General features: G+C 42.4%; 1 protein-coding gene across 1 annotated transcript in view; it reads left to right on the top strand.

Moving 5' to 3' along the window:
• LOC129700783 (dihydropyrimidine dehydrogenase [NADP(+)]-like) overlaps positions 1-16,388 on the top strand; it is a 637,641-nt gene that overhangs the window by 595,974 nt on the left and 25,279 nt on the right. The window contains exons 21-22 of the mRNA XM_055641481.1: positions 13,292-13,426; positions 15,939-16,079. Coding sequence (XP_055497456.1) covers positions 13,292-13,426; positions 15,939-16,079 — 276 coding nt within the window. The remainder of the gene's footprint in view (positions 1-13,291; positions 13,427-15,938; positions 16,080-16,388) is intronic.

Raw genomic sequence — 16,388 nt, 5'->3', positions numbered from 1 at the left:
AGCTGCAAACATGATAAAATCCAAAATAGGCCGTTTTGGATCGTCGGGGGTCACCACTGTGGAGGTCCACGTGTTGTGTGAACACTCTGTTTAATAATTAACCGATACAGTCACGACCATCACGCACGCATCGTTAATATTTATCTACTACTATTGTGCCGTCGATCGTGAGCACACCGGAGTTTAACTCCGACTGCCAAACCTTTGAATTCCAACCGCCTAACGGCCCGCCGCCCTGACCGCATGATTGGTCGGCCAGATCAAGTCTGGTCCATGCAAGAGTTCAAGCCCGACCAACAACAGTTCGATACCAAAGTGGCTCAGTCCGCCATGCCAGGACCATTATTCTTCAACCAATCCTAGATAGTATAGAATGGCAAGCTTGCATTTATGACTGTGGGCACTTTATATTTAATTTAATTCAGTTTAGTTTAGTTTACTTTTATTTAGTTTAGTTTATTGTCACGTGTACCGAAGTACGGTGAAAAGCTTTTGTTGCGCGCTAACCAGTCAGCAGAAAGACAATACGTGATTACAATCGAGCTGTCCACAGTGTACAGATACATGATAAAGGGAATGACATGAATAGCAGTTTGTGCAAGATTAAGTCCAGTAAAGTCCGACCAAAGTTATTCCGTGGGTCTCCAATGAGGTAGATAGAAACTCAGGACTGCTCTCTAGTTGTTGGTAGGATGGTTCAGTTGCCTGATGATGTCTGGGAAGAAACTGCGTCACCCGTCTGTACATTTCTTGTCATAGTTGGCAACTCTGAAACCTTTCCAGAGTTTGTAGAGCATTTAATCCAATACCAAAAATACACAACTGCAGTTTCTGTGCACTGCAGTTTAGGTCTCTCTTTTCACAAATCCTATGCCACAAACCCAAATTGATGGGGGAGAAATCTGTAATAAGCCTATTGTTAACAATGATTAATATGCGAACCCAACTGCATGTTACCAGCCCTATAAAAGCTATTTACATTCAAAAGTAAATAAGCAGCACACAATAACAAGTTATTAAGACTGCAATTTAATGTGCTTGCAGTATCATAACAGCAACATTTTGCAAACATATAGTACCTCTAACCACCCCCAGAACACTTTGCATGGCCAGAATCATACGTGGTTTGGTTCTGAGCTGCAACGATACATATTAGGCAAGTGTTCAAAAGCTCGTGCATCAAATTATGTTTTAAAGAGTTACTTAAAAGGCAGGCTGTTTAACCAACTGGAACTACAGATGTTCACTGTGACAGTAACTATAATTCCCAGGTTATTCTTTCTATCCAATAACTTCAACATAATTGCAAGGCTATGAATTTTGATCACAGAATGCTGTAAAGTAGTGAATGTTTGCAACAAGAAGGCAGTGTAAGCTAAAAGATACAGCCATATTTATTTTTGTAGGTTTCAAAGACTGAGGCTTTCACTATTTGTATGACAGGAAATGGGTTGTCCAATTGAGCATCTTGGTAATAAACATTATGCAGATATACCAAAAAAAAAGACACAAAATGCTGGAGTAACTCAGCGGAACAGGCAGCATCTCTGGAGAGAAGGAATGGGTGACGTTTCGGGTCGAGACCCTTCTTCAGACTAAGAGTCAGGGGCGAGGGAGGCAAAGAGATATGGAAGGGTGAGGTGTGAAAACGAGAGAAAAAGGGGACAAAGGTGAAGGAAAATGTAGACTGGATCGTTGTTAGCTGAGGGGAAGGTGACAATGGGGCAAACACTGCAGATACCAGCCTGACTATTTCTCAGCCAAAATTTAAACCAAAGGAAAAAACAAGTTCAGAACCCACTCCTAACCCATGCATTCGATGTTAAAGGTAGATTTTGAACATTGAAGATGTTTGCATTTGTTGCCTACCACATGAAATCACGACTGAATTAGATCAAACCCTGAAGAGAATGTAATATATTCCTGTCATTGAGATGTACTGAGGTGCATCGTGTTTATATCAGTCAGCCCACTGATGTGGCAAGGAAGTCGCAGAAGGTTTATTTGCCAATGCAACCTGTTAAAGAAGCATGCACAGCAAAAGGAAACACAAGACTTTTACCGAAGATGGACACAAAATGGTGGAGTAACTCAGCGGGGCCAGCAGCATCTCTGGATAGAAGCAATGGGTGACGTTTTGGGTCGACATCCTTCTTTGGACCGAGAAGCCCCGCTGAGTTACTCCAGCATTGTGTGTCCATCTTTGGTGTAAACCAACATCTGCAGTTCCTTCCAATGTAAGACTTTTACCCCCTGTCTGATTTTGCCCAAAGAGTTGAGCCCTGGCTCATGCATCAGTTGGAAAAGTTTCCATTTCATCAAGAAGCGGCGGCAGCTGTACCACCCGAATAAAATAGTTCAGGCGATTGCACGATATTTCAACAGCGTCTATGGTGTGCTTGAAGATTTAATGTTGACTTATTTTACATTATGGCGGCACAGCAGCGCAGCTGATAGAGCTGCTGCCGCAGAGCGCCGGAGACCAGGTTCGATCCTGACCTCGGGTGCCGTCTGTGTTGAGTTTACACATTCTCACTTTGACCGCGTGGATTTCCCCCGGGTGCTCCTGTTTCCTCCCACATCGCAAAGACCTTCGGGTTTCTGTGAACAAATGATCTGCAGTTGGCGTGGACTTGATGGACAAAAGGGCCGGTTTCAATGCTGTATCTTGCAATCAGTCAATTTCTATTCATAGCTGCAGCCCAAAATGTTCAGCCAGTACCATTTGATGGAGCAATCTATGGCATTCAATGAGAAATAAATTGGGTATCTTTCCAATGTTTTTTCATCCATCAATTGCAGCCATAAAGGTTAGTGAGTACCTTGGTAGAAACTCTGACAGCACTGTTCTGAACCAGCTGTCAAACACCACACGAGATAAAGACAGAAATTAGTTTTGTTTAGTTCACAGATACAACGCGGAAACAGGCCCTGAATCCGCGCCAACTAGCGATTCCCGCACATTAACACTATCCTACACACACTAGGGACAATTTACAGTTTTACCAAGCCAATTAACCTAAAAGAAACTTACGTCTTTGGAGTGTGGGAGAAATCCAGAGCACCCAGGAAAACCCGCGCGCAGGTCATGGGGAGAACGTACAAACTCATACAGAGAGCACCCATAGTCAGGATCAAACCCGGGTCTCTAGCATGGTAAGGCAGCAATTCTACCATTGCCCCACCATGCCACAAATTTCTGACTCTTCCAACTTGGGCTGCCTGTATATTTTACACCACTTAACACCTTCTGTTAACACCACTGTCGCTATCTGTACCCTTCCCACGCCCACTTGGCTCCTTCTGCCCCCCAACCTCTGCACACCTTGGTGGAATATTGCTTGGCAGCTCCTGCCTCACTCTGCCCCCTCCCTCGTTATCCCTCCTTTCCACTCTCGGTCCGGATGCAGTGTCTCAACCTGAAATGTTTTCCCTTTACCCCCGCAGATGCTGCCTGACCCATTGAGTTCAACTTGTACGTTGCTTCTTGGGACAGAAAGAGAGATTGGATTAGGAGAAAGTCTGGGACATCAGAAAGGAGAAAAAAAAAGATAAATAATTTGGATTGTTTACTCTGGAGTGCCAAAAGCTGAGGGGAGATCTGATAAAAGTATATAAAATTATGAGAGGCATTGATAGGGCCGAACCATTTCCCCCTGGGGTGGAAATGTGACAGATGACAGGGCACAGCTTTGAGGTGAAAGGGGCAAAATTTAAAGGAGATGTATGGGCGATTTTTCTATTCGGAGAGAGACGAGTGCCTGGAATGTGCAGCCAGGGTAGATGGTGGAGGGAGATACGATAACGGCATTTAAGAGGCTTTTAGATGGGCACATGGATACGCAGGGAATTAAGGGATATGGATCATGTGTAGGCAGAGGAGGTTATTTTAACCTGGCATCATGTTCGGCATGGGCACTGTGGGCCAAAGTGCTGTACTGTTCTATGGAGTTGAAACAAAGATGCTGGTTCATAGCAAAGATAGACACAGAGTGCGGGAACAACTCAGCGGGTCAGGCAACATCTCTGGAGAAAGAGGATGGTGACGTTTCAGGTCGGGACCCTTCCTCAGTCTGTTCTATGTTCTATGAACTAAAATTTACGAAGATGAAAATTTGAACAATTTACTACCTTTGAGATGCCTTCCTGGACCTCAAAGTTAAAATGGGTCATATTATTCAAAGGGGTGCTTACAGTATGAAATCCCAGGATTTTGAGGATTGAAATGTCCTTTGTTTATGCTTATGGAGTAGGAAGTTGTGGAACAACTTAAATTAATTTGGAATCCAGACCTTGGCATATCTTTGCCACTAATAGTTGGATTTTTTTGCAAACAATAATTCTGGTCTGTTATTTTACTGTTATTTTTCCAGCTACTTTGGAACCAAGAAATGCACAATGTTAATTGTTATATACCACGACTCTTTAATTTAATTTAGTTCAGTTTAGTTTAGAGATACAGCACGGAAACATGCCCTTTGGTCCACCGGCGATATCCGCACATTAACACTATCTACACACACTTGGGACAATTTACATTTATACCAATTTACAATTAACCCACAAACCTGTACATCTTTGGAGTATGGGAGGAAACCAAAGATCTCGGAGAAAACCCATGCAGTTCACGGAGAGAACGTACAAACTCCGTACAGACAGCACCCGTTGTCAGGATCGCACCCAGGACCCTGGCGCCGTATGGCTCTGTTATAAATGTTTCTCATAGGACGTGGACAAGACTGAACAGCAACATTTACTGCCCAAGTCTTGTTTCCATGTAGAAGCCTGGAAAAAACAAGTGCAGTAATGGTGTGTATTTTTGTGGCACGCTCTTATCTCACAAGATTCCATCAACATAACAAGTACAGTATGAAATTGAATTCAATGGTGTACTGATCTCTTGTCAAAATGTGACCATTTATGGAAGCACAGTGGAAGTTTTATCATCTGAAAATGATTAAACTGAAAATTCAACAGAGAAAAGTTACTCATCCAGTGGTGGTTATCACTGATGTGCGAAATCACGTTACATCACATCAAGAAGCCCTAACGTCTGTTTTTACACCTCTACTTATTTATTGGAAAGAATGTTTTCAAGGTACTCCAGGCCCTACATGAACGAAATATGTTAAGTTACTTGGCCAAATGTTTAAATGTCCACTGGGATACGAACCTCTTGAAAATCTCACTTCCACTGATCTCCACAAAGATACAATTTAGATATTAAGAGACAAACGGTCCAGGGAAGGTTATAGAAATATAGAAAAATAGGTGCAGGAGTAGGCTATTCGGCCCTTCGAGCCAGCACCGTCATTCAATATGATCATGGCTGATCATCCAAAATCAGTTGCCCGTTCCTGCTTTTCCCCCCATATCCCTTGATTCCGTTAGCCCTAAGAGCTATATTTAACTCTCTCTTGAAAACATCCAGTGAATTGGCCTCCACTGCCTTCTGTGGCAGAGAATTCCACAGATTCACAGCTCTCTGGGTGAAAAGGTTTTTCCTCATCCTAGTCCTAAATGGCTTACCCCTTTTTTTTAAAATGTGACCCCTGGTTGTGGATTCCCCCACAATGGGGAACATATTTCCTGCATTTAGCCTGTCCAATCCATTTAGAATTTTATATGTTTCCATAAGATCCCCTCTCAACCTTCCAAATTCCATTGAATACAAGCCCAGTAGACCTATCCTTTCAAATGAAATGCACATTCAGGGTAGACTGATTCAGAGGAAAGATAAGAGGACCTGGATCTTTTTGTAAGACCCTTCACGCGAATTTCATTACAGCTGAGTGAAATAAAAGATGGCAGATTGAGATGGGAGAAAACAAAAAGCAAAAAAAACTCAGAACCAAGAATCTCGGAATCTAACTTGAAGAAGGCCGTGGAAACAAAGAATTGCAGATGCTGGTTTATAACAAAAATAGACACAAAGTGCTGGAGTGACTTAGTGGGTCTGGCAGCAGCTCTGGAGAAAAAGGGTGGGTTGAGTGATGCTTTGGGTCGGGTCCCTTCTTCAGGCTGAAGAAGGGTCCCAAACCAAAACATCACTCATCCTTTTTCTCTGGAGATGCTACCTGACCCACTGACTTGCACCATCATTTTGTGTCTATCTTGAGGAAGGCTGAATAGGAGGAAAGAAACGTTGTTATTAAACTTTGTTAATCAACTAATAAAGATTGTTAAGAGCTTGGAAAGGGCTTGGACACACTAGAGGCAGGAATCATGTTCCCGATTTGGGGGAGACCAGAACCAGGGGTCACAGTTTAAGAATAAGGAGTAAGCCATTTAGAACGGAGACGAGGAAACACTTTTTCTCACAGAGAGTGGTGAGTCTATGGAATTCTCTGCCTCAGAGGGCGGTGGAGGCGGGTTCTCTGGATGCCTTCAAGAGAGAGCTAGATAGGGCTCTTAAAAATAGCGGAGTCGGGGGATATGGGGAGAAGGCAGGAACGGGGTACTGATTAGGGATGATCAGCCATGATCAAATTGAATGGCGGTGCTGGCTCATAGACAGTCATTCCTTATTCTCCCCTCTCCCTCCAGGCAAGAGGTACAGAAGTTTGGAGACGATTACCTCCAGAAACAGGGAACTGTTACTTGCCAGCTGTTATCAGGCAACTGAACCGTCCTCTCACCAGCTAGAGGGCGGTCCTGAACTTTTACCTACCTCATTGGAGACCTCCAAACTATTATTAATTCGGATTTACTGGACTTTATCTTACATGGAACGTCATTATCTTTCTCCTGTATCCGTACTCTGGGGATGGCTTGATTGGAATCTTTTTGATGTCTGCATAGCACACGACAAAAAGCTTTTCACTGTACCAGGCTACATGTGATAATAATAAGACACTCATTAGCCTGGATGTTTCGTCTAGTTTAGAGATAAAACATGGAAACAGGCCCTTCGGCCCACCAAGTCCGTGCTGACCAGCGATCTCCATACACGAGCGCTATCGTACACACCGGGAACAATTTATAATTTTTGCCAAAGTCAAACCCATAAACCAGTACACCTTTGTAGTGTGGGAGGAAACCGGAGCTCCCGGAGACAATCCATGCAGGTCACAGGGAGAACCTACAAACTCTGTATAGACAGCACCCGTAGGCAGGATTAAACTTGAATCTCAGGCACTGTGAGGTAGCAACTTTACCACTGCACCACCATGTCCCCCTTTGAGTTGCTTGTTACTGTGATTGCCTGATAGTAAAGAAAAGTAACAAAGTTAACTGTAGCCCAATTATTACCCACAGCCCAGATTGACTGGAGTAAAACAAACCCCAAAACCAAGGGTTACAAAACAATTACATTGCAACTGCCATTTGCATTCCTCTTTTCATTCTACAGCAAAGGTTCATTGCAACAACAATCCCCTGAAGCTCCAAAATACGAATGCAAATAAGAATTTTAATGTCAGGTGCAAGGAAATGTCAAGGTACAGAGTTGCTGCCTGACAGCGCTTGCAGAGCCTGAGACCCAGGTTCGATCCCGACCATGCGTGCTGTCTGTATGGAGTTTATACCTTCTCCCCGTGACCACGTGGGTTTTCTCCTAGATATTTGTTTTCCTCCCACACTCCAAAGACGTACAGGTATGTAGGTTAATTGGCTTGGGTTTGTATACTTGGTAGAAGTGTAAATTGTCCCTAGTGTGTGAAGGCTTGTGTTAATGTGCGGGGATCACTGGTCGGCTTGGACTCAGTGGGCCGAAGGGCCTGTTTCCGTGCTGTTTCACTAAACTAAACTAAACTAAGCTCTTCCAAGGAGATCTCACTGGTATTAAAACCACTCCACCATACAGACTAACTGTATTTTGAACAATCAGTATTTTTGGTTAAAATTTCATAAACGGAAAGCGCAACAGGTATTCTATGTTACCATATTAACCGTATTATAACATGATGCTGATAAATATGCAAAAAAAAAACAACTGTAATAGGGAAGAGACAAGTAGTGAAAATGTTTTAAATGTTTTCCTGCATTCACTATTTCTATACATTGGGGAGTTTCTAAAGTGACCCACTAATATTATTGACAGCTAATTGTACCCATTCAAAAAAAAAGCTTTTTGCATGTTGAAACTAAGTGCGCAAGTAATTTTGTAAAATTGAAATGTATGGTTAATTTCAAAGCCTTTGACATGATGTCCTTGACAGTCACATTATGGTTCTTTAATGTAGCATCAATATAATATTTCAACATAAGCATTTCAATTAGCGAAGAGTTGGTTGTGAATCAATTATAACAGTGAGATTTTATTTTTGTTCTGTGGTGCTTGTAAAAGCTTCCCTCATTCAGGACTGTACTGGCGCATCTGATGATTCATTATGCTGTCAACCTCTAACTAAAGCCTAATACCTTTCAGAAGATAGAGAGGGGCTTTAACTGAAAGTGCCCATTATCTGCAGACTGGGTGGATTTAGCACTTCTGTTGGGACCACATACATCAGTGATGGATCCCATGGGAAAGCCATGGCTAAAATAACTTATGCTGTCTGGATGTGTGCATCTGCCACAAAAACTGCTTTGATTGCTCTAAGTGAGCAACAAAAGAAAATAAAAAGAGTTGTTAAAAGTGCATAATCTTCTTATTCCTAAACCGTTTTCTCTCAACGGACAGCAACTAAAATTTCTCTGTTTGAAAAAAAAAATTAGTCAATGAGTGGCGAATTTGTTGCCGCAGAGGGCTGTTGAGGCCAAGACCATGGATATTTTTAAGGCAGAGATAGATAGATTCTTGATTAGTACGGGTGTGAGGGGATATGGGGAGAAGGCAGAATGGGGTTAGGAGGGAGAGGTAGCTCAGCTGTGATTGAAGGGCAGAGTAGGCTTGATGGGCTGAATGGACTAGTCCTGCTCCTATTACTTATGAACTTTTGAAAATTAGATTAAATTAAAAGACGTTTGGACAGGTACATGAATAGGAAAGGTTTAGAGGGATATGGACCAAACACAGGCAGGTGGGACAAGTGTCGTTCGGCATGGGCAAGTTGGGCTGAAGAGGCTATATCCAGGCTGTATGACTATAATCCTCTAGTAGATAGACACAAAGTGCTGGTGTAACTCAGGGGGTCTGGTTGCATCTCTGGAGAAAAAGGATGGGTGGGTTTTGGGTCGTGACCCTTCTAAATCAGACTACCTCTAAATAGTTATGGTATTAAAACTCTGCTTCAGTCCCAATTGTGTCTGGGTTGTTTAATGTCTATTAAGCATGAAAATATTTTAATACGTAATAATTTTTTAATGCTCTACAAAAAAAGGGATGTTTCTGATCTTGAAAGTTTGCTGACTTTAATTCTGAGTGGCGAACTTTGCCAACAGTACAAACTGTTCTGACCTTGGCTTTATAGATTTCTGTGATATTAATAGTGATAAAAACGAAATATCCTGAAAATGTTCCACCGCTGTTTATTTGGAGGGAAGCGGAATTTCTCTGCATGGCTGATCGAGCTGTTGCCGCGCAGCGCCAGAGACCCGTGTTCGATTCTCACCTCAGTTACAAATGTGTGAAGTTTGCACGTTCTCCCTGTGACCACATGGGTTTCCTTGGGGGCGCTCCAGTTTCCTCCCACATTCCAAAAATGTGCAGGTTTGTAGATTAATTGGCTTCTGTAAATTGTCCCTAGTCTGCAGAATAGAACCAGTGTGCTGGGATCGCTGGTCGGCAGTTCGTATACCATCCGAACAGATCCACGGATGATGCGGTCTCCCAGGTACTGCACACCGCTCTCTCTCAGGATGCTGTTCATTGACTTCAGCTCAGCTTTCAACACCATAGTCCCCATCAGACTGGTTGAGAAGCTGCTGAAACTGGGGCTGAACACTCCCCTGTGTGCCTGGGTCCTGGACTTTCTCACCGCCAGTCCCCAGGTGGTCAAGATGGGGAGACATACATCCAACCCCCTCACCCTGAACACAGGATCCCCCCAGGGTTGCATCCTTAGCCCCATACTGTACTCCCTGTATGCACATGACTGGGGCCAAGTTTAGCTCCAATTCCATCATCAAGTTTGCTGATGCCACTCCGATAACGAGGAGAAGGCCTACCAGGAGGAGGTGGCTGATCTGGCACTCTGGTGTCAGGACAACAGTCTCCTCTTGAATGTCACAAAAACTACGGAGCTGATTGTGGACTTTAGAAGGGCACAACATCCGAGGATGTACATGCCACTGGAGATAAACGGGACTACTGTGGATAGGGTGAGCTGCTTTAAATATCTGGTAGTCCACATCACAGAGGATCTGACATGGACAACACACACTGCTGCACTGGTGAGTAAGGCAAGGCCGCTCCTTTACTACCTCAGGCAGCTGAGGAAACTCAGAGTCTCTCTGAGGATCCTTCAGTGCTTCTACTCTGGGGCTGTAGAAAGCATCTTGTCCGGCAACATCACAATCTGGTTTGGGAACAGCTCTGCCCAGGACAGGAAGGCTCTGCAGAGAGTAGTGCGTTCGGCTGAACGCTCTATGGGAACTCGCCCCCTGCAGGACCTATACACCAGGAGGTGCAGATCCAGAGCCAGCAACATTATGGGGGACCCCTACCACCCCAGCAACAGACTGTTCCAGCTGCTATGGGTCAGGCAAACGCCTCCGCTGTCATGCTGTGAAAACAGAGAGGATGAGACGGAGTTTCTGCCCACAGGCCATCTGTAAACTCTTATCTCACCAGGGACTGTTGTGTCTTTTGTAAAAAAATATTTTCTAACATGTAAATACTGATTCTGTTCCATTCTGTCCTGTAGATTTTGCACAATCCGCAGGCATTGCCACTTTCATTTCACTGCACATCTTGTATGTGTATGTGACAAAAAAAGTTGACTTGAACTTGACTTGAAACTAAACTAAACTAAACTAAATTATCCCAAAGATATGCAGGTTTGTAGGTTAATTGGCTTCTGTAAATTGTCCCTAGTTTGTAGGATAGAACTAGTGTACACGGATCGCTGGTCGGCTCGGGCTCAGTGGGCCGAAGGGCCTGTTTCCACACTAAACTAAACTACCCCAAAGACATGTGGGGCTTTAGGTTAATTGACTTCTGTAAACTGACACGAGTTTGTAAGATAGAGCTTGCGTAAGGGAATCGCTGGTTGGCGTGGACACTTTGGGCTGAAAGGTCCAGTTTCCACACTGTATCTCTACACTAAACTTAATTAAACTATCCCAAGCAGGTGTGGACTTGGAGGTTATTTGGCCTCCGTAAATTGACCCTAATGTGTAGCGAGTGGATGAGAAAGTGGGATAACATTGTACTAGTATGAAAGGGTGATTGATGGCTGGTGGGGGCCGAAGAGCCTGTTTCCATGCTATGTCTCTAAACTAATCTAAACTAGATGTGCTTCCTTGGCTCTCGTGACGTCCAAAATACTCTGCTTTCTGTTCAAATTTCCATGTGTACGTATGTTCATGTGCTTTCTGCAAAAATGTGTAAGAAATCTAGATCTACGTCAAACATAGCATGTCCCACCGATTTATCTTTTATAGCTTTATTTCATGTTAAAACCATAAAAAAGATATGAATTGCATTAAATTGATCAAGCAGAGGATTTGATGTATAACTCTTTCTTCATCGTAATTGAATTGTGTTGAGTTTTGAAAACAACTCTGCCAATCAGATTGGTTTATAGTCATAGCCTTTGTTGTGTTAAAAGTTATAAAATAGCTTGCAAAGAGAGGATGATCGACAGAGGAATAAGACAGAAAAATAAAATGATGCCAAAACCCATCCCAGATTTGGTGAGAGCCATAATTATAGAGGTGAGTACAAATGCCTGCTGATGATTTAGCTCCAGGACGATTGAGCAGAGGTGGTCATAGTTGATTCTTCCCCTCTTTGTCAGCAAGCTATTGATTTGGCAAGCAAAGGAAATAGATTATTTCTAAGAATCTGCAAGGCACAAGTCAGGATTGTGATGGAATACTCTCCACTTGCCTGGATGAGTTCAATTCCAAAAACTCTCTAGAATCTTGTCACCGTACAGAACAAATCCACTTGCTCGAACGCTACGCACATAGATTGAGTCTTTACTTTCGACTTTAGGCTTTAGACTTTGGAGATATAGCGTGGAAACAGGCTCTTCGACCCACCGAGCCTGCGCTGACCAATGATCACCCCGTACTTCTCCCCATAACCCCTGACATCCATACTAATCAAGATTCTATCAATCTCTGCCTTAAAAATATTCTCGTAAACTGGTAGAGCTGGTAATATCCACAAAGAGAAATATGAATAAATAAAATAAAATCCCATTAATGATTGAATGAATGAATGCATGTATGAATGAATGAATGCATGTATGAATGAATGAATGAATGAATGAATGAATGAATGAATGAATGAATGAATGAATGACTGGATGAATGACTGGATGAATGAATGAATGAATGAAAGAATGAATGAATGAATGAATGAATGAATGAATGAATGAAAGAATGATGAATGAAAGAATGAATGAATGAATGAAAGAATGAATGAATGAATGTATGAATGAATGAATGAATGAATGAATGAATGATTGATGAATATGTTTATTGGCCAAGTATTCACATACAAGAAATTTGCCTTGGTGCTTCGCCCGCAAGTGACAACAGTGACATACAGTGATAGTTAGGAATGATACATAAAACATTAAACATTAAGATTGGTTTATTGGTAGAGTGGTTTATATATAGATTGGTTTATTGGTAGAGTGATAGAAGTAAGATCTTTATTATTTTAAAGATCGCAAATAACGGCAAGAAGATTTGCTCAGATGTTTCCATCATCAGAAATGCATCATCTCAAAGAATGATGGACAGGTTTGTAAAATTTGACTGCAAGTGATCAAGTAAAGTAGAAGAGTACCAACACCATGTAAAAAGAGTAAAAATGGAAGATACCAACACTGTGTATCAATATATCTGATGCTGAGCTCTACATCACATGGTTACCACTATAATAAATTATACAACCCTCTGGTATACCTCGATACAGGAAATGTGTCTCATTTATGTAATTTCTACTTTCTGCAAAATATTCCTCGTTACATTTTGTCAGTAACACATCTACTCCATCATTCTGGAAGAGCTAGAAACAAGGAACTGTGGATGCTGGTTCACAAAAAAAGACACAAAGTGCCGGAGTAACCCAGCGGGTCAGGCAGCATTTGAGTAGCTCAGCGGGACAAGCATTATCTTTCAATTTTTAATAATAAACATCATATGCCTGGGCATCCGTCAGTGCTTGTGGGAATTGATAGAAAATAATCTAATTCCATCATTTTTTTTCTTTCGGTTGGCTTTTTCCTAGCGGCTGCCCAATTTTGGCCCTTACCTGGAACAGCGCAAGAAAATTATAGCTGAGCAGAAACTCTGTATGAAGGAGCAGAGTGAAGTGGTTGATGAAGGACCATACACAGTCAAGAAACCTATTCAACGAGTCCAGGTAATGAACAGCAATAACAAAAGCCCGCAGGAGGAGAAAAAAGGCTCTCAACGATGCTTCACAGAAGTACACTGGGATGGATGATAAATCAAAGTACGAGACAAAGAATGAGATTTAAAAGGGAAGCCGCAGAAGTGGCCTTAAGGAGGGCCTTAAAAGTGGGCAAGTGGATGGGTGAATTTACAAAGTGTTCACTGGGCTGGTTAAGGTGGTTATGGGGTGGTTGAAGGTACAATAATTGTCGATCGTGGCACAAAATCAGATGGATGCAGGTGGTTGAAGCAAACATCAGGATGGTGAATGTCAGGCGAAGTTGTTTGTACCCCAGCCTAATGTGATTTAAGACAGGGATGGATACAGGTAGAGTGATAGAGGTCTCTGAGATCAAGGGGTGAAATTGGAATCGGGGTAACAGCATGTAAGCCAAGTAGAGGTTGCGATCACTACCAAGAACTGATTGTGTGGGAGCTGAATTTCAGCGGTTGTTCAATGGAACTCTTGCTTTATCCACGTAATATCATCAAAGGTTGGGACAGTTGGACAGAGTGGAGATGGAGGAGGAGTGCAGCAGTAGTGTGCAAATTGGAGTCTTCTCCTATTACTGCAGACTTTGTAGATAGCATTCCTTGGAATCCACCAGGATAACAGACTAAGGATCTGGGGTATTGGGACAGAGGACACAGCATATGCTATTATTAGTTCAGGAGGCATTGTCTAGCTTTAGAGAAACATTATTAGGTTGTTTCCTGGAATAAACTGGTTGACTTTTGAGGATAGGTTAAGCCTGCACTGTACTGCTCTACTAATTTGGGCTTTTTCCCATTGGTGAGTTTAGGTGAATGGTAGGTGCTATCATTGGAATAAATAAGCCCCTCAAAGTGCAGATACAGCTTTACAAAATAAGACAGAGAGAGAGAGATGGAGTAAGTCAGCGGGTTAAGCAGCATCTCTGGAGAGCATGATAGGTGACGTCCAGATCAGGACTCTTCTTCAGTCTTGAATGTGCTGGCAGGATGGAAGCTAAGAGGATGGATTTCCTCCTCATGAGTGAGCCTAGATCTGCAGGACACAAGGATTGGCCACTTAGAAAAGAAGGGAGGAAGAATTTATTCTTTCAGAGGGTCATGACTTTTGGAATTCTCAACCCCAGAGAGCTAAAGAGACAAGATCATTGGAACATTTTGATCCTTAGCAAAGGCAAAGTTTATGGGAACTGCAGGAATCAGGTACTGATACCAAGATCAGATCAGCCACAATCTTGGACTAAATTCAAAGAGCCCCTGACCAATTCATCCTTCAAAGGTTCAGCAGCTAAGGCTACGAAGAGAAGGCTAATCATCATGCCACTGGGGCATGCGAGTTGAGGCTTTGTCAGATCTGTTGAGATGCTAAGGCAAGGAATCTTGCTCCTGAGGAGAATTGCTCAAAAGATTGGCACAGACTGAGGCAACTTTGTAAGACGGAAGGCGTTGTGTAACATAGTGGTGTTTTGAATGCTCAGAAAGAAGGTGGATGAGTTGTTGAAATAGAGATGATGATAAGTTTAAAGAGGGGGGCTGAAAACCAGAGAGAATGGACTGCTTACATTGTCAGCCAGTGGAAAGGTGCAACAGGATAGGACAAAGAGGTTCCAGAGATAAGACAAAGAGTCAGATATGGTTTATAATTGCTTGTCAAAATGATACCTGATTCAAGCACAGATTTTGCAGAGCAGGTAAGTTGGGTATAATTTGGATCTACTGGATACGGAGGATGGTTCTTTTTTAGCCAGGTGCCATATATAGAAACATAGAAATTAGGTGCAGGAGTAGGCCATTCGGCCCTTCGAGCCTGCACCGCCATTCAATATGATCATGGCTGATCATCCAACTCAGTATCCCGTACCTGCCTTCTCTCCATACCTCCTGATCCCCTTAGCCACAAGGGCCACATCTAACTCCCTCTTAAATATAGCTGATAAATATATCAGATGGGTCCAAAAATCATTTCACAGAGTCTTAGAGCGAACAGGCCCTTCTGCCCAACTTGCTCACATCCACCAACATGTCCCTGCTGCATTAGTCCCACCTGCCTGCTCTTGCCCCCTCTAAACTTATACTATCCATGTACCTCTCAAAATGTAATTTGCGTCTACCCGATCTATTCCTCTCATGATTTTGTACATCTCCATGAGATCACCCCTCATCCTCCTGCGCTCCAAGTGTCTGGAATAAAAAATAGCAGAGGTGAAAAGATCAAAGGAGTTGGGGGAGAAAACATTTCTAAGTCAAGGTGGATAAAATGTCATTAAAGAAAATGAGATTGGAAATGGCTACTGGTATATTAATACAACCAAAAGTAAAATAATTGTATGTAGATTATTCAGTGTTGAGAGGGCACAATATTCGAATACTTGTCTTTCAATTCACAGATTGCTAAACTGCACTACATCAAAATGCGCAAATGGTTTAAAGATTTCAATGTATTTTTGACTTTCCAAATGATATTGCTTATTTTTCATGTACTTATCCAGGAAGTAATTGGCAGAACCCTGTCACGTATCGGTACCTATGGAGTGCTCAATAACAAGGAGCATGTGGTAGCTTTGATTGATGAGGAGATGTGCATTAACTGTGGCAAATGCTACCTGACTTGTAATGACTCTGGTTATCAGGTAAGGAGACATTAGTAATGAGCACAGTGTGTATTTATCACATCTGATTTATGAGGCATTTAGATCTACAAATTGAAATCCATGTGTATATCTGTTATAAGCAATTTCTCAGGACCAATCCAGGATGAAGATTATACGCTGTACGGTAAATAAGTTAATATTGGGAATTCTGAAGATGGATGAACCGATGAGAATTATTTACTTAAATCATAAACTACTAAATCTAAAACTTTTAGTGGAAAGATCTAAAGGGATGAATCGCTGAGCGATTGTGTTCAAGCAGCTTTTAACTCATTTAGGGAGAGTATC

This window comes from Leucoraja erinacea, chromosome 10 (assembly GCF_028641065.1).
Source record: "Leucoraja erinacea ecotype New England chromosome 10, Leri_hhj_1, whole genome shotgun sequence".
Classification (NCBI taxonomy): Eukaryota; Metazoa; Chordata; class Chondrichthyes; order Rajiformes; family Rajidae; genus Leucoraja; species Leucoraja erinaceus.
This window is presented reverse-complemented; position numbering and strand designations above follow the sequence as displayed.